Source organism: Labrus bergylta, chromosome 22 (genome assembly GCF_963930695.1).
Source record: "Labrus bergylta chromosome 22, fLabBer1.1, whole genome shotgun sequence".
Taxonomy (NCBI): domain Eukaryota; kingdom Metazoa; phylum Chordata; class Actinopteri; order Labriformes; family Labridae; genus Labrus; species Labrus bergylta.
Genome location: NC_089216.1, coordinates 7,708,685 through 7,735,347, shown reverse-complemented (window position 1 = coordinate 7,735,347; position 26,663 = coordinate 7,708,685). Strand labels below are relative to the sequence as shown.

The 26,663-nt window shown below is 40.7% G+C and overlaps 5 protein-coding genes across 6 annotated transcripts; 2 read left to right on the top strand and 3 right to left on the bottom strand.

Moving 5' to 3' along the window:
- Positions 1 to 107: 107 nt before the first annotated feature.
- LOC109991347 (uncharacterized oxidoreductase YtbE-like) lies at positions 108 to 2,298 on the bottom strand. Its single transcript, XM_065950843.1, has 5 exons — positions 2,051 to 2,298; positions 1,827 to 1,972; positions 990 to 1,129; positions 709 to 867; positions 108 to 607 (listed from the first exon to the last, which is right to left on the bottom strand). The coding sequence occupies exons 1-5, from the start codon at positions 2,296 to 2,298 to the stop codon at positions 428 to 430; spliced, it is 873 nt and encodes a 290-aa protein (XP_065806915.1). The 3' UTR covers positions 108 to 427.
- Positions 2,299 to 4,524: 2,226 nt separating this feature from the next.
- On the bottom strand, positions 4,525 to 6,712 carry LOC109991348 (aldo-keto reductase MSMEG_2408/MSMEI_2347-like). Its single transcript, XM_065950844.1, has 5 exons — positions 6,465 to 6,712; positions 6,241 to 6,386; positions 5,406 to 5,545; positions 5,126 to 5,284; positions 4,525 to 5,024 (listed from the first exon to the last, which is right to left on the bottom strand). Exons 1-5 carry the CDS (start codon positions 6,710 to 6,712, stop codon positions 4,845 to 4,847), a joined length of 873 nt encoding a protein of 290 aa, XP_065806916.1. The 3' UTR covers positions 4,525 to 4,844.
- Positions 6,713 to 7,277: 565 nt separating this feature from the next.
- LOC114920831 (membrane-anchored junction protein) lies at positions 7,278 to 14,677 on the top strand. 2 transcript variants are annotated; one of them, XM_065950847.1, is made up of 10 exons: positions 7,278 to 7,303; positions 7,419 to 7,526; positions 8,621 to 8,666; positions 8,811 to 8,886; positions 9,202 to 9,312; positions 9,653 to 9,681; positions 9,924 to 10,057; positions 12,333 to 12,396; positions 13,236 to 13,444; positions 13,924 to 14,677. In XM_065950847.1, exons 2-10 carry the CDS (start codon positions 7,426 to 7,428, stop codon positions 13,961 to 13,963), a joined length of 810 nt encoding a protein of 269 aa, XP_065806919.1. In that variant the 5' UTR covers positions 7,278 to 7,303; positions 7,419 to 7,425; the 3' UTR covers positions 13,964 to 14,677. The 2 variants fall into 2 exon arrangements, with proteins under 2 accessions (XP_065806919.1, XP_065806918.1); XM_065950846.1 differs by having other exon boundaries at positions 9,921 to 10,057.
- Positions 14,678 to 17,215: 2,538 nt separating this feature from the next.
- On the top strand, positions 17,216 to 21,454 carry gpha2 (glycoprotein hormone subunit alpha 2). The gene is made up of 4 exons (XM_065950546.1): positions 17,216 to 18,369; positions 20,509 to 20,641; positions 20,933 to 21,117; positions 21,213 to 21,454. The coding sequence occupies exons 2-4, from the start codon at positions 20,521 to 20,523 to the stop codon at positions 21,315 to 21,317; spliced, it is 411 nt and encodes a 136-aa protein (XP_065806618.1). The 5' UTR covers positions 17,216 to 18,369; positions 20,509 to 20,520; the 3' UTR covers positions 21,318 to 21,454.
- Positions 21,455 to 23,121: 1,667 nt separating this feature from the next.
- LOC109991363 (glycoprotein hormone beta-5-like) lies at positions 23,122 to 26,167 on the bottom strand. The gene is made up of 3 exons (XM_065950545.1): positions 25,380 to 26,167; positions 24,274 to 24,481; positions 23,122 to 23,400 (listed from the first exon to the last, which is right to left on the bottom strand). Exons 1-3 carry the CDS (start codon positions 25,445 to 25,447, stop codon positions 23,212 to 23,214), a joined length of 465 nt encoding a protein of 154 aa, XP_065806617.1. The 5' UTR covers positions 25,448 to 26,167; the 3' UTR covers positions 23,122 to 23,211.
- Positions 26,168 to 26,663: the final 496 nt, after the last annotated feature.

Sequence of the window (26,663 nt, the reverse complement as noted above, 5' to 3'; positions counted from 1 at the left end):
CTTGCAAAGGTTTTTTGTGAACCACGCAGTCAAACGTTCACCTTTTTGTGGTGCATATTTTCTGACAATGAGAAGTGAAGAACAGCAGCAGTAAAGAGACATCAAGAGTCAATCAATCAATCTTTATTTCTATAGTGCCAATGATAGAATGTGAAAATTAATAGATTAAGCGTCACCCATCTGTTACTGCACAGGGCTCTGGAGTCCCATCGATGACTGTCGCCGTGCTGGAAATGCCGTCTCACCCTAACTTTCAGTCAGACTGACGAAAGGCTGAGCTGGAGCTGAGGCGGGTTGTAAGCCTGTTGGATAAAGCGTGACATCGCACCCACTTGTTAATCAGGTCAGCTACGCGCCGTATTGTGAATAACGCTGATCCTCCATAAAATCACAGATGAATTACAAGGTCTGCTTGACTACTGATGATTTAAACTATTTGTGATGCATCCCTGCAGTACTTGCGCCCACAGTCCAGAGCTGAAAGTCTGTTCATGTCTGTGTCACTCAGTGTGAAGTCAAAAATCCTGGCATTGTCCTTTATTCTGCCCGGATTGGACGACTTGGGGATCACTGGGAGACCCTGCTGCACCGCCCAGCGCAAAAGGACCTAAAGGAAAAATGGTGGCGCTAAACATGTTATTAACTGTTCAATTAGTAAACTAGATTGGCTCAAACTGTGTTAATCAAAATGCTGTGTGTTGAGGTTACCTGAGCAGGTGTACGCTCACAGTTCTTTGCTATCTCCATGACGACAGGGTCAGTGACCAGCACTCCTTTCCCCAAGGAGGAGTAGGCTTCGAAACACACGCCATACTTCTCACAAACACTCCTCAGCTCCGTCTGGCAAAATTGTGGGTGGAACTCAACCTGGAAAAAAAGGGAACACAATTTCTGCATTTGTTCTTTCAAAAGGATGCACAGAACTTACTTGTAGGACACATGTTATTCATCCTTTCCCCCCCCACCCCCCCACCCATCATTACATTTACCTGTATCACCGCGGGATGAGTTTTACAGCTCTGCATCAGTTCTTCCAAGTGTGCTGGTGTGTAGTTGGACACTCCGATGGCCTTCAGCTTCCCCTGAGCATGCAGCTCCTCGAGTGTGACCCAACTTTGAGCTCTGTTAACTGGAATCAGTTATCCATTTAGGATACATCCTCAGCAATAGTTAACATTGTAGTGGCACAATCAGTGTAGTGCTATGTGTTGTTTTTTTACCGTCCCTTAAAAAGGGAACAATATTTTGTTAAACACTCAAACATTCAGTCACGTTCTCCAGGATTCAACTATTCATTTCCAACATTTCATTTTTAATTCCAACAAAAACATGTTTTGCAATGGCCAGCAAAAATTCCTTCAGCTTTTTTAGGATGTCTTTTTTTTTTCAGCCGTCACTTTGACTGTAAAAGCTGTTTAGACTTTTGAAAGACTTTTGGTTTTGCACACATTTGCAGAGGTGGTGCAGCTCACAAAAGGCTCAGAGTTATCGGCGGCAAAGAGCAACATTGTTATCTCTCTGTAGCCTATTTAACAAAACCCTCACGAAGAACAAACTATGCTCTGTGTTTACACTCTGTGCGTACTTTGTCCTGTTTAGAGGGACAATTTTAACAAGCGGATCGCCTGTTTGTTACAATGTTACAATTCACTTGGCAGAAGCGTTTATCCAAAGCGACGTACATCAGAGAGTAAGTACAAACCCATTCATACACCGCCGCAGAAGCAGCGGGAGCAATGTGGGGGTTAAGTGTCTTGCCAAAAGACACATCGGACATGTTTGACGTTTGTGTATGATTTGGGTTTGTTTTAATTGATATTCTTCACCTGGGTTGAGTTGGTCAGCCTCATCCATTCCCTGTGTGCCAGGCCAGTGGATCAGGTAGAGGTCAATGTAACCCAAATCCAGCTGAGACAGGCTCTGAAGGGCTCCTTCCATGGCCTTCTCACCCTGATCCTTTGGGTCCAGCTTACTGCGGGGAGATAGAGAAAGGAGAGGGTTGTTGGGAATTGCACTGAGTCAAACTTTAGGGATCAGATGTATTCTCCACCTGGTGATGAAGACGTCCTCTCTGGTTAAGCCATGCTTAGGCAGGAGCTTCTTGAGGGCTCGGCCCAATTCAGCTTCATTCTGGTAGCAGGCTGCAGTGTCGAAGTGTCGATAACCAGCCAGCAGTGCTGCATCCACAGCCAGGCAGACATCTTCAGGGGACCACAACTTGTAGGTCCCCAAACCCAGGAGGGGCATCTGAACCCCCGTATTCAGGAGGACAGAGGGAGTAGTGGAGGTGAGGGACATCTTGTTTAATACACACTTTCAGAGGGGAGAGAACAGTAAGGGAGATTTCTGAGTTAATATAAATGCATTTGAATTTTGAATCAACAACAGTGTAAGGTTAATAAATGACTCATGCATGCCACACTGCACATTAAGGGTAAAGGTCGCAACAGTATTATTCTAAGTACATTTATAATAAGGTGTACAGGCACACTACAACGTGGCATTGTTGACACCAAAGATATTAAGTATAGAATTATCTTACCTGTTTATCTCTTACTGAAGTGAAGCTTCTAAAATGTATTCATATAAATGCCAATTGTCCCCTGCTTTATAACTTCAGCGACTAAACAGAAGGAAGGAAAGCTGCAAACACCGTTAGCTGCGCGCAGCGTGCTAACTTTAACAGTGCGCTGACATGACAGGCACTGCAGGCGGGTAAGGGTCTCAGCGTCACCATAGTGACGCTTCTGATTGACAGAAGAAGTAAGCCAACCAGAAGTGGCGAAAGGACACGGCGGCAGCGGGGAGGCGGGACTTGACCCTATCAACCTTTTCTTTCTTTTTTAAAGTCATAGAACTTCACTTTTCCAGCCTGTCTCACGAGGTAATTATCATTGAATCCTATCGTTTTATATTATTACCTAGCTTGCTCAACCAATTTAACTGTTTACAAGTTAATTTAGCAGCTTTGTTGATTTAATTTGCCCTAATTTCTCAAGGTCAGCCATGCCTCTGTCAGCCTTCTCCTTCCCTTTACCTGAAACTCGATTCATCAAAGCTGGTAGTTTAATCTACAAGTTCACGATCAGAGGAGGCAGCAGCTACAGGCAAGACATTTATTTACATCCTCACATGTTTATACCTGATATATATCACTGCCTCCTTCACTGGTTCCACTTTTAATAATATAAGATACTTGATTTAATGAAGCAGCTCCAGTTGCTTGACCACTGACAACATCGTAATTCTGGATCTTTTATGTGTTTATTTTTGTCTTGTTTCAGGAAAGTCAGCAGGGGAGAAGTTGAGCTTAGTAAGTTGTTGTTTTGGTGATTAAGGAGTGAGAGCAGGATCGATTTTAAGGCGTACACAGGTTGGAACGTGATCCAGGTGTCTGTTGATTTACACAGTTCAGTCCAGTCCATGGCAAGATATTTCCAAGTTGTATGTCTTGGAGTTAAATGCGGTGTATCTATTTTGCACACTATAATGTGACATTGTTTTTTTAATTATAGTTGTGTGAAAAAGTAAAGCATTGTTTGTTTTCCAGCAGAAAGAAGCTGAACAATCTCCATTTGTTTCTGAGCCTCTGACAAAGCGCAGTAGGAGAGATTCACCACTAGAGGAGGCCATACTAAAGGACTTAACCATCGACTTGGAGGCTGAAAGCAGGGGTTTCATGGATGGGTGAGTAATCTCTGCAACCATCAGCTATATTTAAATTGCACTCGTCGTATTTAACATAAAGTTAATATGAATGCGTGGTTCTTCCAATGGTTCAAGAATCAAAAATACATTTGAAGTGATGCACATGTCTTCTTGTGACCCCACCTTCTTCATCAGAAGGTTCTTTAATAAAGTGCGCTGTGTGCATTCATCAATACAGACACATTCATTCTATATAAAACTAAGACTGTGCGAACAGAAACCAGTCCCAGAGGTTCAGGTGTTAATTACCTTTAGGATTATGTTTTCAAGAGTGTGTCAGAGATGAATTATTATTTTATCAGCCACTCTCCCATTAAAGGTTCTAGGCCAATATATGACCGTTGAACACAGAGCATTAAAGTCTACAAGCTAAGCCCCGCCCCCTGACATATATTCAATGTAATAAAGTTTTAAGACAAAATTAGATATGTGCAAAATGATCCTCATTAGCTTTGTACATAGGACCCATAGGATAGGACCCAATTAACCTCACATTATTTTGTTAAAGAATAATTAAAGATTATGGTGTTTTAAATGATGGCACATTGTCAGGTTTGTTAACAACAACATGCAAGTGTTGGACGTCAGGCAGCTGGTTCTCATTGTTAAATGGGGCTTAAACATTTTGTAAATCAATGTGTTAATTGCCTTCTTGAATACCTCAGATGAATCTTCATCCATCAGCTCATGCATTTGTTGAATTTGCATACTTGCAAAGGTTTTTTGTGAACCACGCAGTCAAACGTTCACCTTTTTGTGGTGCATATTTTCTGACAATGAGAAGTGAAGAACAGCAGCAGTAAAGAGACATCAAGAGTCAATCAATCAATCTTTATTTCTATAGTGCCAATGATAGAATGTGAAAATTAATAGATTAAGCGTCACCCATCTGTTACTGCACAGGGCTCTGGAGTCCCATCGATGACTGTCGCCGTGCTGGAAATGCCGTCTCACCCTAACTTTCAGTCAGACTGACGACAGGCTGAGCTGGAGCTGAGGCGGGTTGTAAGCCTGTTGGATAAAGCGTGACATCGCACCCACTTGTTAATCAGGTCAGCTACGCGCCGTATTGTGAATAACGCTGATCCTCCATAAAATCACAGATGAATTACAAGGTCTGCTTGACTACTGATGATTTAAACTATTTGTGATGCATCCCTGCAGTACTTGCGCCCACAGTCCAGAGCTGAAAGTCTGTTCATGTCTGTGTCACTCAGTGTGAAGTCAAAAATCCTGGCATTGTCCTTTATTCTGCCCGGATTGGACGACTTGGGGATCACTGGGAGACCCTGCTGCACCGCCCAGCGCAAAAGGACCTAAAGGAAAAATGGTGGCGCTAAACATGTTATTAACTGTTCAATTAGTAAACTAGACTGGCTCAAACTGTGTTAATCAAAATGCTGTGTGTTGAGGTTACCTGAGCAGGTGTACGCTCACAGTTCTTTGCTATCTCCATGACGACAGGGTCAGTGACCAGCGCTCCTTTCCCCAAGGAGGAGTAGGCTTCGAAACACACGCCATACTTCTCACAAACACTCCTCAGCTCCGTCTGGCAAAATTGTGGGTGGAACTCAACCTGGAAAAAAAGGGAACACAATTTCTGCATTTGTTCTTTCAAAAGGATTCACAGAACTTACTTGTAGGACACATGTTATTCATCCTTTCCCCCCCACCCCCCCACCCATCATTACATTTACCTGTATCACCGCGGGATGAGTTTTACAGCTCTGCATCAGTTCTTCCAAGTGTGCTGGTGTGTAGTTGGACACTCCGATGGCCTTCAGCTTCCCCTGAGCATGCAGCTCCTCGAGTGTGACCCAACTTTGAGCTCTGTTAACTGGAATCAGTTATCCATTTATGATACATCCTCAGCAATAGTTAACATTGTAGTGGCACAATCAGTGTAGTGCTGTGTTGTTTTTTTACCATCCCTTAAAAAGGGAACAATATTTGGTTAAACACTCAAACATTCAGTCATGTTCTCCGGGATTCAGCTATTCATTTCCAACATTTCATTTTTAATTCCAACAAAAACATGTTTTGCAATGGCCAGCAAAAATTCCTTCAGCTTTTTTAGGATGTCTTTTTTTTTTCAGCCGTCACGTTGACTGTAAAAGCTGTTTAGACTTTTGAAAGACTTTTGGTTTTGCACACATTTGCAGAGGCGGTGCAGCTCACAAAAGGCTCAGAGTTATCAGCGGCAAAGAGCAACATTGTTATCTCTCTGTTACCTATTTAACAAAACCCTCACGAAGAACAAACTATGCTCTGTGTTTACACTCTGTGCGTACTTTGTCCTGTTTAGAGGGACAATTTTAACAAGTGGATCGCCTGTTTGTTACAATGTTACAATTCACTTGGCAGAAGCGTTTATCCAAAGCGACGTACATCAGAGAGTAAGTACAAACCCATTCATACACCGCCGCAGAAGCAGCGGGAGCAATGTGGGGGTTAAGTGTCTTGCCAAAGGACACATCGGACATGTTTGACGTTTGTGTATGATTTGGGTTTGTTTTAATTGATATTCTTCACCTGGGTTGAGTTGGTCAGCCTCATCCATTCCCTGTGTGCCAGGCCAGTGGATCAAGTAGAGGTCAATGTAACCCAAATCCAGCTGAGACAGGCTCTGAAGGGCTCCTTCCATGGCCTTCTCACCCTGATCCTTTGGGTCCAGTTTACTGCGGGGAGATAGAGAAAGGAGAGGGTTGTTGGGAATTGCACTGAGTCAAACTTTAGGGATCAGATGTATTCTCCACCTGGTGATGAAGACGTCCTCTCTGGTTAAGCCATGCTTAGGCAGGAGCTTCTTGAGGGCTCGGCCCAATTCAGCTTCATTCTGGTAGCAGGCTGCAGTGTCGAAGTGTCGATAACCAGCCAGCAGTGCTGCATCCACAGCCAGGCAGACATCTTCAGGGGACAACAACTTGTAGGTCCCCAAACCCAGGAGGGGCATCTGAACCCCCGTATTCAGGAGGACAGAGGGAGTAGTGGAGGTGAGGGACATCTTGTTTAATACACACTTTCAGAGGGGAGAGAACAGTAAGGGAGATTTCTGAGTTAATATAAATGCATTTGAATTTTGCCAGCTTCAACAACAGTGTAAGGTTAATAAATGACTCATGCATGCCACACTGCACATGAAGGGTAAAGGTCGCAACAGTATTATTCTAAGTACATTTATAATAAGGTGTACAGGCACACTACAACGTGACATTGTTGACACCAAAGATATTAAATATAGAATTATCTTACCTGTTTATCTCTTACTGAAGTCAAGCTTCTAAAATGTATTCATATAAATGCCAATTGTCCTCTGCTTTATAACTTCAGCGACTAAACAGAAGGAAGGAAAGCTGCAAACACCGTTAGCTGCGCGCAGCGTGCTAAACTTTAACAGTGCGCTGACATGACAGGCACTGCAGGCGGGTAAGGGTCTCAGCGTCACCATAGTGACGCTTCTGATTGACAGAAGAAGTAAGCCAACCAGAAGTGGCGAAAGGACACGGCGGCAGCGGGGAGGCGGGACTTGACCCTATCAACCTTTTCTTTCTTTTTTAAAGTCATAGAACTTCACTTTTCCAGCCTGTCTCACGAGGTAATTATCATTGAATCCTATCGTTTTATATTATTACCTAGCTTGCTCAACCAATTTAACTGTTTACAAGTTAATTTAGCAGCTTTGTTGATTTAATTTGCCCTAATTTCTCAAGGTCAGCCATGCCTCTGTCAGCCTTCTCCTTCCCTTTACCTGAAACTCGATTCATCAAAGCTGGTAGTTTAATCTACAAGTTCACGATCAGAGGAGGCAGCAGCTACAGGCAAGACATTTATTTACATCCTCACATGTTTATACCTGATATATATCACTGCCTCCTTCACTGGTTCCACTTTTAATAATATAAGATACTTGATTTAATGAAGCAGCTCCAGTTGCACAACTTTGTGATTTTTCTGCAAATGTAAGAGAGTATACTCCATAATATGACCAGAAATTAAATCATTTAACTGGCTTTAATTTTATTTATTTTTACTTCCAAACCTAAAGGAAACCCTGAGTGAAAAACCTACAACTTTAAATATTGCTAGAAACTATTTCCTGACCCCACTTCAAACAAGAGACAAAGCTTTGGATTAGTGAAACTGCAATGGGGTTGATTATTCTAATTTATTCTAATAACTGTCCATTTACAACTCTGTTTTTGCATATTTACATTTAATCTTCCAGATTTAATTTACGACTCTGTTTTTGCACATTTACATTTAATCTTTCATTTTTATTTTCCAACCATTTCCAACTCTGTTTTTGCACGTTTACATTTAATCTTCCATATTTAATCTTCCTATTTAAGACTAGTAATGCTAAGTTAAATCCTGGTTGTATATATTCACATTCTTAGTTTTGATATTTTTAGTACTTATTTACTTTGTATTTAATTTTATATTGTGTTTAGATTTGCTAATATTGTGTTTTTTTACTCATATTGTGTGTTTGGATAACCTGCTGCTGTAACGCCACAATGTCCCAGTTTGGGATCAATAAAGTAATTCTATTCTATTCTATTTCTTTCTTGATACATTCAGCCCATAATTATTTCCATCTCTTGTTCACAATTTTACAAGCAGAGTAAATCGACTATAGTTAAAAACCAGAAGTAAAACATATACAAGCAAGAAGAAAACAATTCAATTCTCCACGAAGCTCAGTCCTTTAAAAGTATTAGAAACTGTTGCTGTCTGCTATTTGAGTCTCAAAAGCAGCTGGGGGGATGGATGAGCTGCAGACAAGCAAGGAAACATGAATCACATTGGTTTCTATTTTCACATAATATAACAACACCGCTGTTAATGGCTTCTTTTAAAAGCCCCAATGTGTGTTACTTACCGGTATGTTTGTTATATATTTTTTTATCAGTGGAGAGGAAGTAATCAGAAGACACTGCTTGAATGAAGAACTGGAGGTGATTATGAATACAACTCATCCTCACCTGCATTCATAATTGTTTTGATAAATCACTGTCATTAACTCTATTCTTTATAAGAATACATTTTCTTCTTAAATGTGACATTTATCAAATTGCTCTTTCATTTATTGTGTTTTTTAGGACATTGTCAGAACTGTTCTCGGCAACCTGGACAGTCTCGGGCCCTTCTCCAGTACCCACTTCAACGTCTTTCCTTGTATCCTGAGTTCATGAGTTCATCGCTTTGTTGATTCACCCATGTATTGATTTTTCCGTTGGCTTTCTACCTATTCCACCATCCATCACTGTATCATGAAGATATATGATAATATATGATAATTCCACCAACTTAACCATCCAATCTCTGATTTTAGTATCTTTATTTGAAGTAGTAAACTGTAAAAATAAAAAAGACAGTCGGGTGATGCACTTAAATTACAGCAATATCAATTTATCTTTGAGTTGCTGTGCAGCTAAATATGGATCAAAGAGACAGCATCAGAGATTTTTTTTTTTAACTCTTAACTACCAGACAAGAAGCCATGGGAGGGAGTGTCGAAGGTCATGTGCACACAGTGTGACGGGAACCTGAAAGCCTATCCATTAAATCTTCTCGTCTACCTTGAGAAAAACACGGGGAATGGTGAGGATGGACACTCGTCACGGTGGTAGAGTCGGTCGTCTCTCAGCTCCTGCAGTCACATATTGAAGTGTCCTTGGGCAAGACGCTGAACCCCAAGTCGGTCCGGCTGCTGCGTCAGCGGCGTGTGAATGTGAATGAATGCTATTAGTTAATGCTTGATGGACATGTCGTACATAGCTTCCTCTGCCATCAGTGTGTGAATGGGTGAATGTGGCATGCTGTGTAAAAATCATTTGAGTAGTCAGAAGACTAGAAAAGTGCTTTACAAGTTGAAGTCTATTTACCACTGACAACATCGTAATTCTGGATCTTTTATGTGTTTATTTTTGTCTTGTTTCAGGAAAGTCAGCAGGGGAGAAGTTGAGCTTAGTAAGTTGTTGTTTTGGTGATTAAGGAGTGAGAGCAGGATCGATTTTAAGGCGTACACAGGTTGGAACGTGATCCAGGTGTCTGTTGATTTACACAGTTCAGTCCAGTCCATGGCAAGATATTTCCTAGTTGTATGTCTTGGAGTTAAATGCGGTGTATCTATTTTGCACACTATAATGTGACATTGTTTTTTTTAAATTATAGTTGTGTAAAAAAGTAAAGCATTGTTTGTTTTCCAGCAGAAAGAAGCTGAACAATCTCCATTTGTTTCTGAGCCTCTGACAAAGCGCAGTAGGAGAGATTCACCACTAGAGGAGGCCATACTAAAGGACTTAACCATCGACTTGGAGGCTGAAAGCAGGGGTTTCATGGATGGGTGAGTAATCTCTGCAACCATCAGCTATATTTAAATTGCACTCGTCGTATTTAACATAAAGTTAATATGAATGCGTGGTTCTTCCAATGGTTCAAGAATCAAAAATACATTTGAAGCGATGCACATGTCTTCTTGTGACCCCACCTTCTTCATCAGAACGTTCTTTAATAAAGTGCGCTGCGTGCATTCATCAATGCAGACACATTCATTCTATATAAAACTAAGACTGTGCGAACAGAAACCAGTCCCAGAGGTTCAGGTGTTAATTACCTTTAGGATTATGTTTTCAAGAGTGTGTCAGAGATGAATTATTATTTTATCAGCCACTCTCCCTTTAAAGGTTCTAGGCCAATATATGACCGTTGAACACAGAGCATTAAAGTCTACAAGCTAAGCCCCGCCCCCTGACATATATTCAATGTAATGAAGTTTTAAGACAAAATTAGATATGTGCAAAATGATCCTCATTAGCTTTGTACATGTGCACACACCTGTTTACAAAAGTTATGTGTTCTTATTCGTAATATCACAACTGCCCTTAGTCACACATAAACACACACACACAAACACACTCATGCACACACAAACACACACACACACAGATACGTACACGCTCCAGGGATTATTGCGGTTATGAAACAGACAAGAGGAAACCAGGCGCCACCTCAATCACACTGACAGTCAGATCAGTGATGTGAAAATTATTATTTGAAAAACACTCACCTTCACACACACACACGCACACACACACACACACACTAGAGCTGATCTTCCACCTAATTTGCTACTTGAATAAACAAAGATTGTCTCTTTTTGGACTCCAGCTCGACATTGAGATGCACAAACTGTGTAAACATCCTGCAAACAGCGGGGCCTCAAGCATCATTACATGTGCACAGGAAATCAAGTGTCAGCGAGCGATCCTTATTCAATTATATTCAGCACATTGAACGTAACACTAAGCATGTCGAAACAAAGGCGCTACATACAAACACACGCGGCGGCTGTGTCAGTTCACCGACTGTCAGGATGGTCTATTCTTAGACGCTTCCTGAAAACTGCTGATTCAGCGAAGGCATTCACTCGTGTGTGTGTCTGCCTGATGTCCTGGAGAGGCCCCGTGGTCATATAGCAGACGATAAGTGACAGCTTCTAGATTTGTCACAACACTTTCTGTGCAATGTCTCTTCTCTGGCGGAACAGGCCGTATATTATAGAAGATACACGTATATTAAAGAGATTATTTCTGATCTATGTGATAGATAGAAAACTGATTTTTACAAACTGTTGAGCATGTAGAGGGTTTGTGTTCGGGATTTTTTCTTTTTTCTTTTTCTTTACTGTAATTGGTCAAGCAGTAGCTCAAACATGGGGGATGTGATTTGGTCTCTTGGCCATCACTCATAAGTTGTTGCAGTCTTTGTTTTCAAAAGCACAGTTGAGCGTTCCTTTAAAGGTCACATATTAAACTCCTTTAAACAATTTTAAATAATTCTCAGAGCTCCCCAAAACATGTCTGTGAAGTTTCTTACTAAAAATCCACTCTGATCCTGTATTTGATCATGCCTATAAACCCCTCTATTTCAGCCCTGCTCAGAACAGGCTGTTTCTGTGTCTGTACCTTTAAATGCAAATGATCTGTGTCTGACCACGCTCCTTTCTGGAAAGGCTTGGATGGCTCTGGCTTTCTTGCATCATGCGCCATTGTTTATGATGAAAAGGCAGACGCGGAGGGCATAACAAACACCTAGCTGTGGGAGTGTCACCCACCTGGGGGAGGGGTTATTGCCCTTTGTGATGTCACAAAGGGAAAATCTCCAAACACCCTGTTTTAGCAGACATTTCTTTAAAAGTGGAGCTGGCAAAACACAGAGAGGATGGAGTTTTTTATTAATTGGGGGTTTGTAAACAGACTCGGGACACATGTTAGTGTTAGAAAAACATGGTGAGGTGTATTTTGCATAATATGTGACCTTTAAAAGGACAGTTGAGCGCCCCTCTAAGAAGAATCTTTGAACTGTTTTTGGGCCAAAGAAAAGTAGCATCACATGCTTTAAAGGCATTTCAACAGTTTAGTCAATGCATGCAATTAAAATTAAGTCTGTTAAATATTTATATTCAGTCAGATTATAAACATTATCACAAACTATTGTTTCTTGTTTCAATGGAATGTATTTGGTTTACTAGGTTTACTGGTGTGTAGTGGTGTAAGATCTCAAACCAGTTATTTTGATATTAATAAGGGAATAAACTCGCCTCTGTCTAACTTTGTCAGGCTGCATTATGAATATCGATGTGCAGGGCGAAAGGCCAGAGAAGATCCAGGACATGATGACAAGGTGAGTCTTTCATGTATTTATTCAGTCTCTGACTCATCACCTGCTTTTACCGCTGAACAGATATGTCACTCTCTTTCATGTCAAACGAAGAAGTCAGTCATTTACGCCCACAGAAGTTTAGATTGAATTGATTCCAGAAATCTATCATCTGATATCAATCTCATAACACACTTTCGTTTCCTCTCTCTCTCGCCTATATAAACACACACACTTGTAGCATCTCTCTTTATTGTAGCTCCAGGCTAATGTTAGCGCAGACAGGTAGGATAACGAGTGTGATTATGGTTAATAATAGTATTAACATCAGGTGAAGAGTGTTTCTAGTGAAGTGCTTCAGTTTGATTAGCAACAAAGTCCTAAAATTACCCAACACGCCTCTCGTCTTCATCAATGGCCCTTCATCTCATCTGATCCGGTGTTTTTTTAAACTTGTCCACTCTGACAGCGTTTTTTGTTTTTTTTTGTTCTTTGTTTTTTTTTTCTTCCTCATCATTCTCGAGCTTGGCTTTTTCCACTCAAATTATTAACATGTGGAAAAAATGATTTACACTAATTATGTCAGCCCATTTAGTTATTCATGTTCTGAGAAGGATGTGCCAACACAAGTCTATCAGCTTTAACAAGGATTAGGTTTGAACGCTGAGCAGGAAGCATTACTGTTACATCTTTCTTAAATGTCTTTAAAAGACAAAAGTTTAAGTTTTTTTAGACCCAAAATTAAAAACAAAAACAAAGGGCAATCTATGCTGGGTGGAAAAGGTTTTCACAAACAGTCTTTTAGGTTAAAAAAAAGATGCGCTGTGCTGTTGTATTTAATTTCAGGTCATCTTGTTTTTCAGAGAGGGACCAAAGGGTTTGTGGAACCCCAGCAGAAATCAAGTGTCAGCGCTGACAGAGGAAAAGGGACGCCAGGGGAAGTGCATCCAGCGAGCACACAGGCCGTGATGATACAGGACGAAGAAGAGGAGGAGGAGGAGGAGGAGAGAGAGAATACAGACTCTGAGCCTGGAACCCCTGAAAGGAGAGGGATCCTGACCCGACTCGCCAGGTTTGTATGACAGCAGATTGAGCTGTGAACACCTTCAACACCTTCAACATGCTTGACTCGGGTTCATTATAAGCAATTAAAACATGGAAGAGTATTTGCCAGCATGCTGAGAGCAAGAGGTGAACAAATTAAGAACATAGAGGTAAATCTGAACACAGGAAGAAGATTAATACCTGTGGAGATAACGATGATTTAATTGTCTTATTTTGAGGTCTGATTGACTTTACAACCCCCCCAGGAGGAGCAAGACCTAACTGAAACTTCACATCTAAACACAGTAAAGTGGTCAGAGATTAAAAAGGACTGAAATCCACGTCTTTCCCACGATGTCCTTCAGCACAGAGAAGACAAATGTGTTCTGGAATGAAGATTTAGTTGTATATTAACAAGAGCAGAGACACTCAATACTCTCTCTCTCTCTCTCTCTCTCTCTCTCTCTCTCTCTCTCTCTCTCTCTCTCTCTCTTTCTCTCTTTGCAGCCTTGTGTTCCCCTTCTCCTTGTTTCTCAGAGATCCCTGAGAGCGGACGCAGTCAGAGGAGGTTCTACTGGTTCCAGTCTAGGAGACTTAATGGAGTTTGGTTTGGTTAAAGTTCTGCAGTAAAGTAAAGAAAAGTGTTTTTGCGAATGTGTTTAATTATCTTTTATATTTGCGTCCCCTTCGTTCTCAGAAATGTTGCACTATCTTTTTTAAAATACCAGTTTTTGCCCCAAAGTGAGAAGCAGTATCATATACCAGCTCTCTCGCTTCAGGTCTCTATTGATATGGATGTTGATTGTTGATTTGATGCTGTGCCAGTAAGAAAGCGCTCACATGAATCTATATTTTGTTTATTTCATGTTAAATTGTATTGGGAGTATAAAACTAGTGAACCTATGTTACACAGGACACTTTTACACACCAGCTAACTCATAATGTCTGTTTCCAAGTCAACAACAAAGACACAAAAAGCACAAAAACACCCTCAAAATTTAAACAGATGGAATAAATCAACTTGTGTTCATATTGGTGCATAGCTGGAATTCATTTTATATCTTAGCTTCCATCTTTAATCCAGATACAGTTAGATTTGCCTTCATGATTTGCAATGCCCTTTGCATTTCATTTCCTTGCTGTAGCATGTTTTTGTTCTTAGAGATCCTTTTATTTAGCTTCTCCTATGCTCACCTTGTGTTTAATTCTTTAGCCTCCGAGCCTCTGTTCTTCAGAATAAAATAAAAATTGCAGTAACACGTTTCAGCATCATCTTGTCTCAGTGTGCAGACTGTCATATGGATTCACAGGAACACATTCCAAGTTTAGACAATACCCACTCATTCTTAAAATTTCCATTCCTTGTGTGTTCTGTCATGTGTGTGTGTGTGTGCGTTTATGTGTTCTCATAAGTGCACACCTTGAGCTCCTTTGAGTGTCACCTTGTGGAAACTCCACTTTCCTCCTGTCAATCTAAATCAGCTAAGTGTTCTATCTTTGTGAGTGCAGGCTTGTAAATGTGTGTTTTTTTTGTCTTCGCATTTGAATGTATGAAGCTGATGTTTGTTCCCCCCTCCAAAAAAAAGTTGGATGATAACTTCATGAAAAGTCTGTGTGTGTGTGCGTGTGTGTCTGCATGCACGTGGCCCTGCCTGCATGTGTGTGTTTATACATGAGGGTAGACGGGTCAACTGGACTACAACATCATCTTAGACACAGGAAAACTTTGCCTAATCCTCTCCTTATATTGTCATAGAGCCCAAAATAACACACACATCATCTATCGTACAGTCATATCTACTTAAACACTTTGACAATACACACGACCTCCTGTCAAACATGATTCACACACATACAGCACTTACAATAACAGACACCAACAGTTGTATCAGCCCCAAACTCAATACAACACATAGACATACATCCGGCACTGCAGTTCAGACACACACGTATCATATTGTATTTAAACACACACTTACGTACGCACGCGCACACACACACACACACACACACACACACACACACACACACACACACACACACACTGTGAGATTAGAATAACAGGGCAGAAGTGGAAGTGGACACATTAATGATATAGTTATTCAAGACGCCATGGTTTCCACGGCAGCCGAGAATGATGGGGCCACTGAGAGATACAAACATCAGTCACCCGGCTGAGTCACACTACAGAAATGTGTATGTGTGTGTGTGTGTGTGTGTGAGAGAGAGAGCAAGAGAGTCTCAAGTTCAGTTTAAGAAAGTTCATTCATGTCTAACTCTCCCATGATGAGGTGTTGTAGTCCATTCAGATTTATAGTGTCTCTCTCTCTTTCTCTCTCTCTTTCTCGCTCTCTCTTTGGTTGGCATGGAGTCAGAAGAAACACACTCCATGGCCGTCTGTGTAACTTATAATCAACACACTAATTGTTTTGCATGCTTTGTGTGTGTGTGGGGGGGGGGGTTAGGTGATGATGTCACACATTCCGTTTTCCATTGACATAACCAGATTGGGAATGTTTTGGGTAAAGGGGCCATAAGATGATAATTGTGTTTTCCATCGGATGTGTGAAGGTAAGTATGTGTGTGTCTGTGTGTGAAAGTGCAGCAGTGGAAGTCTTTGCATGTATTCTGAATTAATAATTAAATTACAAATGCAACCTGTTTGTATGGAATAGTTTTAAGTATAAAACTATAAAGGCCCTTACTGAAAGAAAAATGGGTATGAACAAAAGTGCATGCATGGGCGTTCCATCACCTGGGAGGCAACCAACTTTGACTAATATATTTCCAATTATAGTTCTAATGTGGTGCAGACAAAGGTTAAATAAACGGGCCTGGGGTCTACGTCTTCTTTTCATATGAAGATAGGTTTGTTTTACTGTTGGTTGTTTGGTTCATTTTGCATATCTTATCCAGACAATAGTCAAAGTGAAGTTGTTTGGGGGCTATATTCACTTTGAAACTTGTCTTTGAGCACAAAAGTGTGGCTCAATAATGAGTTGATAAATCGTTTTTGCTGGACAGGGGAGCTCTGAGCTGAAGAAGAGAAAGATATATATCTGACTGTGGTCCTTTTGGCAGTCAGTTTCTATGTCATCTGGTCGTGTTTTACTTAAACAAGAAAAGATTCTGCCAGTATAGTAAGAATACTCAATCTATCCAAGGCAAAAAAAAAGAGGCATGATTTTTCTATTGCTTCTGCAGTTATCTGCTGCATTGTCATTCATCGTAACTCCTTGAAGAGAAATATTGACACTATAAGTTGATATCCTTTCAAAAATGTAAACATTCTTCTTGCAGGCTTTCGTTGTTTATGGCAAATTCAATTTTAATTTTATATTTTTCTAGTGGATAAAGAACCTTACATGTATCAATCAAGTCCTATGATTGCTGTTTAAATTACTTATTAAAGCGGCGTTCCTCAAGGAACTGTTCCAGGGACTGCTTCTTTTTTTTTTATTGCAGTTGTTCATAGGACATTATGAACATCTGCAGTCTGACTTTCTGAATGATAAAAGACAGATGTGGAGCTGCTGTAGCTGAATCATACAATGAAACGATGAATATAACACCTGGGATCAAACCACAATTAAGTGAGCTCAAGCAAAACGTGAGTTTGAATCACACACTGGATTCACTCCAGCTAGAATTTCTGCTAGCTAGAGTCAAGACAAAGATTCTTTTTTTCAAAGGAGTCATTTATTTTTATTGCCTAATATTAATGGAGTATAGTGTCATAGAGGACTTTAAAGACCCACAACAGCACTTATTACCAAACCCAGGCCCAAACTTCTTAAGACTCACTGAAAACCAAAAACCACAGGAAAGCTGATTCCGATTCCTGCTATTCCAGCAAGTTAAGACATTTGTTCCTTCACCCTGAAACCCAGTTTCTCATGGATACTCACAGTAGGAAAACAAAGGACACTCATTTTTAGATTTTTTTTTTTTTTGGATGTGGTCTTGCATGTGGTCTGAGACGGCAGTTTGTTACTGCTGCAAATGTCCAACAAATAATCCAAGGGTCTATTAAAAGACCGTCTTTCCCTGCTGGAGTTTGGGAGGTGGTTGCTAAGCTGACATTGACTGTTCAAGACAAGAAAGACAAGAAGCAGAGCCAGGCGTTCCCAACAATATGCCCATCATGTGTCCTGAAAACACACACACACACACACACACACACACACACGGATATGACCCAAACCCACAATATCTATTGACCCAACCCTGCCCTTCCTCCTGCAGCCACAAATGGAAATCCAGGCAAACTGTGTGTGTGTGTGTGTTAGTGTGTGTGTGTGTGTGTGTGTGTGTGTGTGTGTGTCTCCAATTAATTGCGTTTCTGAGATCACTTGTAGTTTGTATCAACTGACAGCTGAGGCCTCCAATATTGTTCTTGTGTGACTCTGCATGCATGCATACGAGTGTGTATGTCATGTTTATAAGCTATGCATGCCGCTCCATGTGTTTTTGTGTGTCTGCGTGTGTGTGTTTATGTGTGAGAGGTAAAGCTGTGTGTGTTCTTACTATTGCGGTGGTGCAATGATGGAAAACCTATCTAGTTTTCCTCTGTGTCACAGCAGCGGTGCCCCTAATGGTTTAAAACAAGGAGCGAGGAGGGGGTTGGTCGGAGGGACACAGAGATGGTAACACTGCAGAGGAAGAAGTCCGAGAAAGAAGTTTAGAATTTGAATATTTCTGAAACAAATGTTCGTCTTTCGCTGGTAGAAGAGGGGAAGAAAGAGAACCCATAGGAAGGGGGAGGAAGAAGGAAAGATCCACAGACTCTTAGCTCTCTAATTGTGGGTGTGTCTACATCTATAAGTGCCTTCACTCTCACCTGTGTTACTTATATCCCTGCATGAGGCTCAGAACAGACACACACACCTGTCAGCCGACACACCTGCCCTACACTCAACAAGTTGCACTTCCTGCTCTACAGTCCGTCTTCAGGTAAGAGTGAGCTCCAGTTCACACCTTGTGTAAAAGCTAGTGCATGTCTGCATGCTGTTGGAATAGTCCTTTAAATTCTGTTAAGGTTGGCTGTTGCCTTGCATGTGCTACTTTTTGACATTTATATTAGGTTTGTATAGGTTTTGTTTTTGTGTGCAAATTGTGACAAGTGATCATGTCGCATGTGAAACATATAGAGGTGTTCCTTGGATCACACAATGTGACTTTTAGACTTCCTGAAGGTTAGATGTAAATGTAGAACAAACATTTTGCAGATTTTACTGTTGCACACATTTTTATGTTCTTGAAATATGCAAGACTAAGTTTTGTTTTTCCTTTAAAGATCTTAATAATTCAGCTGACTTTTTCGATAATTGGGTTGTTCTTGGACGCTGCACGAGGCTATATGAGATCAAATTTGTCTCTGGTGATTTCATCAAGCCTCTACATCCTTTACTACTTTACTACTGCATCTTCTGGGTCACATTCTGGTCTAAACTAAATTATTTAATGAATGTAGATTAAGTTAAAAAAAAACAGATACATTTGGTGATTTGTAATTAAATATGTATACCTCTCCTTTGCCATCGGTCTGTGTGCTTTTATAGTTTTTGATGATAAACAACAAAAGTGTTATTTTAAGCTTTTAAACTGAAGTTTTTTGTGTGACATATTTCCGCTCTGAAGCTTATTTCTCATAAGTGATCTGCGTACAGGCAGTCTGTCACTGTTTAGTTCCTGACACAGGCGTTTGAGCGTCTCTCATTGGAACATAAGGGTCTAAACGTTTTTTAGGGTTATTGTTATGTCGGCTGCATTGGTGGTCTTGAACAACAGCACCCCCCCCCCCCCCCACACACACACACACACACACACACACACAAGCATATTACAGCCCACTTTCCTAAAACACGAGCTTCAGGCGTGGAAACCTGACATGAGAGGAAAAAGCCGGGCATTTCCCCCTGCCCAACCAGCTGACACGGGGTTAATGTCCTCACACACACACACACACACACACACACACACACTCACTCACACACACACACACACACACACACACACACTCACTCACACACACACACTCACTCACACACACACTCACTCACACACACACCCGTTAATTTGGTCGTTCCCAACAGTGTTAATGCCTTCCCCTGGGCCGCTCCGACATCACCATGGCACCAATTCCCAACGCTTGAGTCGGAGGGAAGTGGAGCTGGAAATAGCTGCCATTTTAGAGGTCAAGGGTCAGGATCACCAAATTCCAGGGAAATCATGACTTTATTTACACACGTGTTGGAGTGTGTATGTGTGCGGGACATTCGCACGTGCATTCATGGACTCTCAGTGACGATCACACCTGCATGATGTGCACATTCAGAACGTGTACATGTTCAGGCCCATGTGTGTTGAGGTGTAAATTACAGATTGATTCACCTTTTCTCTATTTTTAAACGACGACCTTTATTTGATTATGGCACATGCTGTCATGTGTTCAGCAGCTTGAGCGCCTGTACAAGTCGGCTCTGACTTTGCGCACGTACTGTACGTGTGTCAGCAGGTAGCTGTTAAATGAGGCAGATCCAAAAGAGAATGAAAGCCAGTATTGTTTTTATCCACATTAGCTGTTACTCAGCTGAGTGACACACAGGCAGAAATGCAGGATGGGAAATCACCTATTAAGCAAGGGGCTCTGGGCAACACTTTGACACAAAGGGGGAAAGTTCAGCCGATCATCAGCTCAGGTTGAGTGAAAACTCAATGTTTCAGAATAATGCAGCTTCTTCAGTTTCATCAAGAACTTTTTTTTGTGGTTTTGATCACTGGCTCTGAGCCTTTCTGACTTACAGAGCTTTGTTGGCCATCAGTGATTTTTACGTCCCTCTCTATAGGTTTAAGTTTCCAACCATTAAATCATAGCTTCTCTGATTCACCCCGACCCCTAAATAAGCGCCGGGCCGGATGGATAAAGACGTTTAATATACCAAATGTTTTTCTCCCATTAACCAAAAAGCTTACGGTCCATGTTGTCAAATATTTTACACCTTTCTCATCAACGGCGGAGGAATTGTTTTAAACAAAAAAAATGAATCAATATCTTATTATATACTTTGATGTTCTTTTTGAACCCTCCAGGCTACCATCCAGATGTCGCTGTGCATGACCTCACATTTCTGCCTGCTGGTCCTTCCAGTGACATCACTCCTGTTACTCTTCTCTCCCATTGGTTGGAGCGTTGATGGCCCCACCCCAGGGTGTCACTTACACCGTGAGTAATAATGGAGAAAGATTTACAAAGCTTTCAGCTAAAAAAAAAAAAAAGAAAAAAAGAATTGCCTTTAACAAAAAGCGAAAGGGTTTATGGGAATTGTGCTCAGAAGCACTCAAAACCGTCCTAGCTGAGAAACATCTTTGATTTTAAGCTTCAACTTTCAGCCATTTAAATCAACTTATGATAAAAAAATAATAATAAGGATCTCTTAAAGTTATGCATCCCAGTAAAACCACATTTGATCTCAAGCATCCTAACTTATCACCCTGTCTCCTCCTCCCTCTTCAGCCTTCAATGTGACCATCCGCAGTGATCGTCGGGGGACATGCAAAGGCACCCACCTGGTCTATGCATGTGTGGGCTACTGCGAGTCCAGCGCCTTCCCCTCCAGGTACTCAGTGCTGGTGGCATCAAACTTCACCCACAACATCACCTCCGCGTCTAGATGCTGCACCATCAGCAAGGATGCTAAAGTAAGTATAAATAAGTTTGACAAAATCGAAAGAGGCCGCCTTTAATTTACATCTTTAATCCCGATTGATCATGTCTTACTGCTTGTCCCCCTAAGGTCAAAGTACGTCTGGACTGTCCTCGAGGTCGTCACCATGAAGAAATGGAGATCCTAACAGCGAAGGCCTGCCGCTGTGACATGTGCCGCAAATCTCGCTACTGACACTGCACGACAGTCCACTGCATACCCAACATACCCCAGGATAAGAACCACATTATTACTCAGTCAGATGAGCGGTACAAAGAGATACAAGAGTCCAAGTGATGCAGCAGAAACAAAACCTTCTTCAAATCCAGCTTTAGAGAAAAAAAAACCTTCGAACAAGTTACTGTCAATGTGAGTGTGTTTGTGTTAGTGTGTGTTTGTGTGTTTGTGTCCATACTGACGTCAGGTTTATTAAGTTGATTGAAATGCATTTGTGTTACAGGCTGAATCTGTTTTTTGTTTTTTTTGTTTTACTTTGCTTCAAGGCTTGACACACTCGACTTTTTGAGCAGCTAAAAATAAAAAAAATGTTCCACTTTTATTCATACTTTTACAGCATAGCAAGGGTTAGCACACAGGCAGTCCAGAATTCAAACTCACTACCCACAAACGATTAATATCACTTTAAATTAAGGGTCATGACTTAGCGTAATAAACAAAACAGTCAAGATATTGCAACCCCTTTTGAAATCAACAAAAAGGTCGCATAGCCATTGAATTCATTCTTTGCAGTAACCACTATCCACAGACGAGAGACCAAAGAATGTACAAATTTATTTATATTTATGAATTTGAACTGAAAGATATTTTGTAAATAATATCTATTGATGAAACCAAAGAATGTTGGAAACGTCGCTGAAATGAAAAGAGAAAGAATGCACTGTATAGTTTTGTGACGAAACTGTTTTCAATAAATTTCTATTCTGCACAAGTCATCTATATGTGGACAATTGATTTTTACACACACACACACACACACACACACACACACACACACACACACACACACACACACACACACACACACACACTAATGAACCTAGAATCAGTCATTGGAAAAGTTCCCCTTTTCAAACACAGGCTTAGACACATAAAACCCACGTGATATTTTAACAATAATAATCACCTCAGCAATAGATCTCTGTTTTAACACATGCCCTGCCACTCAGCGTTCCTTTTCTTATTTTATCCCATCATGCACTCTGATCTGTTCAGAGAAATATCTGGCTGGTAAAACCACTTGCTACACGGGGAGGTCAAAAAGCTCCATTAACAAACGAGACTGATGCGTTTGAGCTCATGGCCTTCATCAAGGCCTTCCACTCTTCATGCTTGGTAGTCACTCAGTCCACTTTACTACACCACAGGCACTATGAATGCTGGGAGTAGTGAGCCAATCTTGCAAGGCCCCCACTGGAGAAGGGACTCTGTGTGGGGTCAATTGAAATCCCTGGGACTTTCTATAGATTCTGGTCCCTAGTCTGAGAAAGATCCATCGGAGGGAACAAAGCTTTACTGAAAAACAAAAGGAACTGATAACTTTATAGTAACACTTATCTCCTTGAACCTCAAAATTATAGTCAAATATTTATCGATAAATATCCCCAAACAAAGTCACATCATTTTCTTCAACTACATACTAATAAACCTAGATTTTCTGACCAATGACTCCTCGTCATCTCAGCACACGTTGCTCAATTGTAAGTCAGTCCTCTGTTTGATAGATTTAGTAAAACAGATGAGATTCAGAAAGTATCTAACACTAACCTCTCTCTGATTTTACATCACTCATTTCTTTGAACATGTAATTTAACGTGTGTGCTTTTTTGTCTCTTTATTACACCTTTTATTTTAAATGTTAACACATATGAGATGATGACAATCCCTGCAGGTACCCTGACCCAGATAATTCTGTACATGTTTAGTAAATGTTTGGTGTTCTCATCCCCCACTCAGAAAATCCCACACTCAGTCTTCCACATGTTTTGACAGGCTTCTTTTATTCAGAGTTATTATTTAACATCAGTAAAACTGTTGGTAACATTGTTAGCTGTAAGCAGTGTCCAGTCCATCAGAAGGTCTCACACTCCGTGTCCTGTGTGGAGCAGACAGAGCAGTGGCAGTGCAGGGCCATGGGGTAGTGGTACAGAGGGGACACGTTGGGCTGGCAGCCCGGCAGGCGGGCGGTCATGTGGCGGGTGCGACTGTACGTACACACTCTGTGGTGGCGATGGATGTACGGGGGATCCAGAACAGGTTTCTGCAGAGACACACAGGTGAATGTGATTTCGCTTTTAGACGTCGTTTTCACATTTACCAAAATAAAATGAAAGCATTAATGTTACAAAAGTTTCAAAGTGTGTGCTCATGACCCATCAAACTTAAATTCTGGCTGGATCTGTTACATTGCTGATAGAAAAATACACACAATTGACTTATATGTTGGTTACAGAAGTTTTTCTTCATGTGGGAAAACTGTAGATATAATAAATTAATTCAAATCTAAAAAAGAAGTCGTCTGACTGTTAACACTGGAGCGAGAGTTTACGGTTTTATTAGTGTAACACAGATACAAATGAATCTACTTTATCTACATTTACAATCTTAATAAGTGTATTCAACCAAAGATGAACTGAGTTAAGATGTCTATTGTCAGCTGAGGGGGACCACAAGACGCTGCTGAAGGTCCTAGAAAAAGCTCACTACTGACCCTGGGTTGAGAATTTTTGTGCATTTTGCAAACTCTAACGCCGTCACTGACTGAGTTTCCTCAAACGGCTCCTCCAGTTCCAGTATAACCCCCTAAAGTTGGTTTTTCAATTAATAAAAGCAAGAGTTTGAATCCCTAAAAACTAGAGCACTTCAATAAAGTTTAGTAACCCCACCCTGCTTGGAGGGATTTCAGTATTTAATGTGACAATTACGTATGGGTCATCAGCCCTCTTATGGTTTGGGTTAAGTCCTGCGTCATCCATCATTTTTATGTACGTCTGACGATTCCAGTATGAGAGAAACTTTCAGAAAATGGGTAAGAGTTGGACTCCTCTTACTGTTTGTGTGTCCCTTAACTGCCACTATGTGTGTCTGTGTGTGTGTGTGTGTGTGTGTGTGTGTGTGTGTTTATAAATGTTACCTCCCAGGTGTGGCAGCGCCCCCAGCAGGCCTCTGTGGTGATGCGCAGTCCCTTGCAGCCAGGCTTCTGGGCCACAAAGGAGAACTCTCTCACGGCGCAGCCTCGGAAATCTTGAAGCGTGGTCGTCACTGACACACACACCACGGCTGCCCCGGCGACAAGGAGGAGGAGGACAGAGAGGGAGAGGGGATGGAGATGGAGATGCATGCTGGGAATTATTGGGAGACAGATAAGAGAAACAATGACAAAAGAATCATTATAAAAATATTATCCAGTTTTCCTCAGCTTCAAGTTACAAGGTATACCTTTAAACCTAAATGTCCTCTTTTATGTTTGAAGAGTCTTATTATTTATATTCAGCTTCTTGTCTTAATACATATATATTAATATATATAAATATATATGTATACATAAAAATAATGACATGGTTTGTTAAGAAGAGGACAACTAGAGGGGAAGATAATATTAGAGATGACTACATGACATTCAGCATGTCTCACAACTCCCTCTAGTGTTCATTATGGTTACTGCCGCAAATGTACTATTGACCTTTACACTGGAAATAATCAGTCACTTTCAAACTTTTAAAATGACTACAAATATAAAAAGAATGTCATTCCACATTCAGTCACAAAAATGAACGTGTCACTGTCCATTTTCACTTGCATCGATAGACATGTTTCCTTTAACTTTTTGGTCAGGATCAAGAATCATTACTTTTAACGTTGTTGGAGAGACATCTGCTCGATGACTCTGGATGTCAAACATACTCCTAAAAACTGCACTGACACTGCAATTACCTCATCTCAGCCAGACTGCAGAATGCTTCACTTCAGGAATACAGAAATACAACACTGATATAAAAATTCTTCCTGCATGAACAGAACGATACTTTTATAAGTCCTGAAAAACACCACGCTGCGTTCCCTGGACCTCCATGTCTCTGCATAAGGAAATAACACAACTATAACTGTGATGTAAATTAACCTTATGTAGACTTACAGCAGTTAAAGTCTTTAAAATTATTTATTAATCAATTTTTTATGTCAGTCCTACATTGATTTATGGATGTTTAAAAAAAAAAAGAAAAAAAGAAGACATCTCACCTTTTTAGCTGAAAATCTTGCAGAGGTCTGAGCTGCTGCAGTTCTGTGTCTCTCTTCCCGGACAACATGCAGTGAATGGAACCAATCTGTCCTTGTTGTTGTTTTTAGGAGGCCATTAGGGCGGACGGACACTCTGACATCATAGCAATTACAATGAAAAACCATTAGAGACCCCAAGCCAGAAATAATGGAGACTCCTTGGAAAATTCTGATGCTTGTCTATGTTTTCTTAAACTCAGTCTGTATCTCTCTCTGTGGGTGTAAGTGTGTGTGTGTGTGTGTGTGTGTGTGTGTGTGTGTGTGTGTGTGTGTGTGTGTGTGTGTGTGTGTGTGTGTGTGTGTGTGTGTGTGTGTGTGTGTGTGTAATTATCTGGTCTACTCTCAATAATTTGAGGATTGTCATTGCTCTACTTGACACATGCTGTGACAAAGGAATGGTTATATAGCTACAATGGACAGTCCTTTTCAAACTGTTGCTGGGTAATTTAAAAACACATAATAGAGATACGGTAAATTGTCCTGTAAATTCATGGTGAACTGATATGCCAAATAATGTGAACTCATCCAAGTAACTTCCCCTAAAGCTGCCACATAATCCATTTCCATAACATACCAGTGTTTTTGTGTATTTTCACTTAAAGATCTCCTGAACTTCCATATAGCTCTTTGTCTTTTTTTAAAAAAAATTTAGAGTTCCTGTTAACATAAAAGCTCTTGATGTCATTGTGAACAAAATTTAAAAGAAACTTCTGAGTATTGTAGAAGAATATAACAAGAAAGGTCCTAGCTCTTTACGTTCTATATTAAATATTATCTAAATTGTCCATCTATTTATTTTCCTTACTACTTTTGTACTTTTTACATGCATTTTGAAAGATGTCTGCCATTTAAAAAAAAAACATTTCAAAAACTCTAACAGGACTCTTTAACTTGGTTAGATGTTCCACTAGCTAGATCAGGGGTGGGGCAACTGGCGGCCCGGGGGCCACATGCGGCCCCCATCAACCCTCAATGTGGCCCCTCAGGTCAATTTTTACATATCAACTAATTGGAAACATGAAGAAAAGATGACAAAATCTGCCATGAAATCATGAAAACCAGAAATATGTCCATAATAATATTAGATCACTGGTATATGTCGAGTTAAATTTGAGACATAATTGACTGTAATCGTTTAATTTGGCCCTCTGGCAGTGAGAATTAATTGAAAGTGGCCCTTGCTGTGACCAAAGTTGCCCATCCCTGAGCTAGATGCTAACTTGCTTTTCTGTTGCGCGAGGCAGT

Bases quoted from the DNA above. Each gene is read 5' to 3' on its own strand.
- LOC109991363 (XM_065950545.1), bottom strand. From the start codon at position 25,447: ATGTTGTCCGGGAAGAGAGACACAGAACTGCAGCAGCTCAGACCTCTG. The intron at 24,482-25,379 runs GTGAGATGTCTT...AATAATTCCCAG, and splicing joins CAAGATTTTCAGCTAAAAAG to CATGCATCTCCATCTCCATC. The intron at 23,401-24,273 runs GTAACATTTATA...GTGTCTCTGCAG, and splicing joins GGCGCTGCCACACCTGGGAG to AAACCTGTTCTGGATCCCCC.
- LOC109991348 (XM_065950844.1), bottom strand. From the start codon at position 6,712: ATGTCCCTCACCTCCACTACTCCCTCTGTCCTCCTGAATACGGGGGTT. The intron at 5,546-6,240 runs GTGAAGAATATC...AACTGATTCCAG, and splicing joins GGCTGACCAACTCAACCCAG to TTAACAGAGCTCAAAGTTGG. The intron at 5,285-5,405 runs GTAAATGTAATG...CTTTTTTTCCAG, and splicing joins CTCATCCCGCGGTGATACAG to GTTGAGTTCCACCCACAATT.
- LOC109991347 (XM_065950843.1), bottom strand. From the start codon at position 2,298: ATGTCCCTCACCTCCACTACTCCCTCTGTCCTCCTGAATACGGGGGTT. The intron at 1,130-1,826 runs GTGAAGAATATC...AACTGATTCCAG, and splicing joins GGCTGACCAACTCAACCCAG to TTAACAGAGCTCAAAGTTGG. The intron at 868-989 runs GTAAATGTAATG...CTTTTTTTCCAG, and splicing joins CTCATCCCGCGGTGATACAG to GTTGAGTTCCACCCACAATT.
- gpha2 (XM_065950546.1), top strand. From the start codon at position 20,521: ATGTCGCTGTGCATGACCTCACATTTCTGCCTGCTGGTCCTTCCAGTG. The intron at 20,642-20,932 runs GTGAGTAATAAT...CTCCCTCTTCAG, and splicing joins CCCAGGGTGTCACTTACACC to CCTTCAATGTGACCATCCGC. The intron at 21,118-21,212 runs GTAAGTATAAAT...TGTCCCCCTAAG, and splicing joins CCATCAGCAAGGATGCTAAA to GTCAAAGTACGTCTGGACTG.
- LOC114920831 (XM_065950846.1), top strand. From the start codon at position 7,426: ATGCCTCTGTCAGCCTTCTCCTTCCCTTTACCTGAAACTCGATTCATC. The intron at 9,682-9,920 runs GTAAGTTGTTGT...TTTGTTTTCCAG, and splicing joins CAGGGGAGAAGTTGAGCTTA to CAGAAAGAAGCTGAACAATC. The intron at 10,058-12,332 runs GTGAGTAATCTC...TAACTTTGTCAG, and splicing joins AGCAGGGGTTTCATGGATGG to GCTGCATTATGAATATCGAT.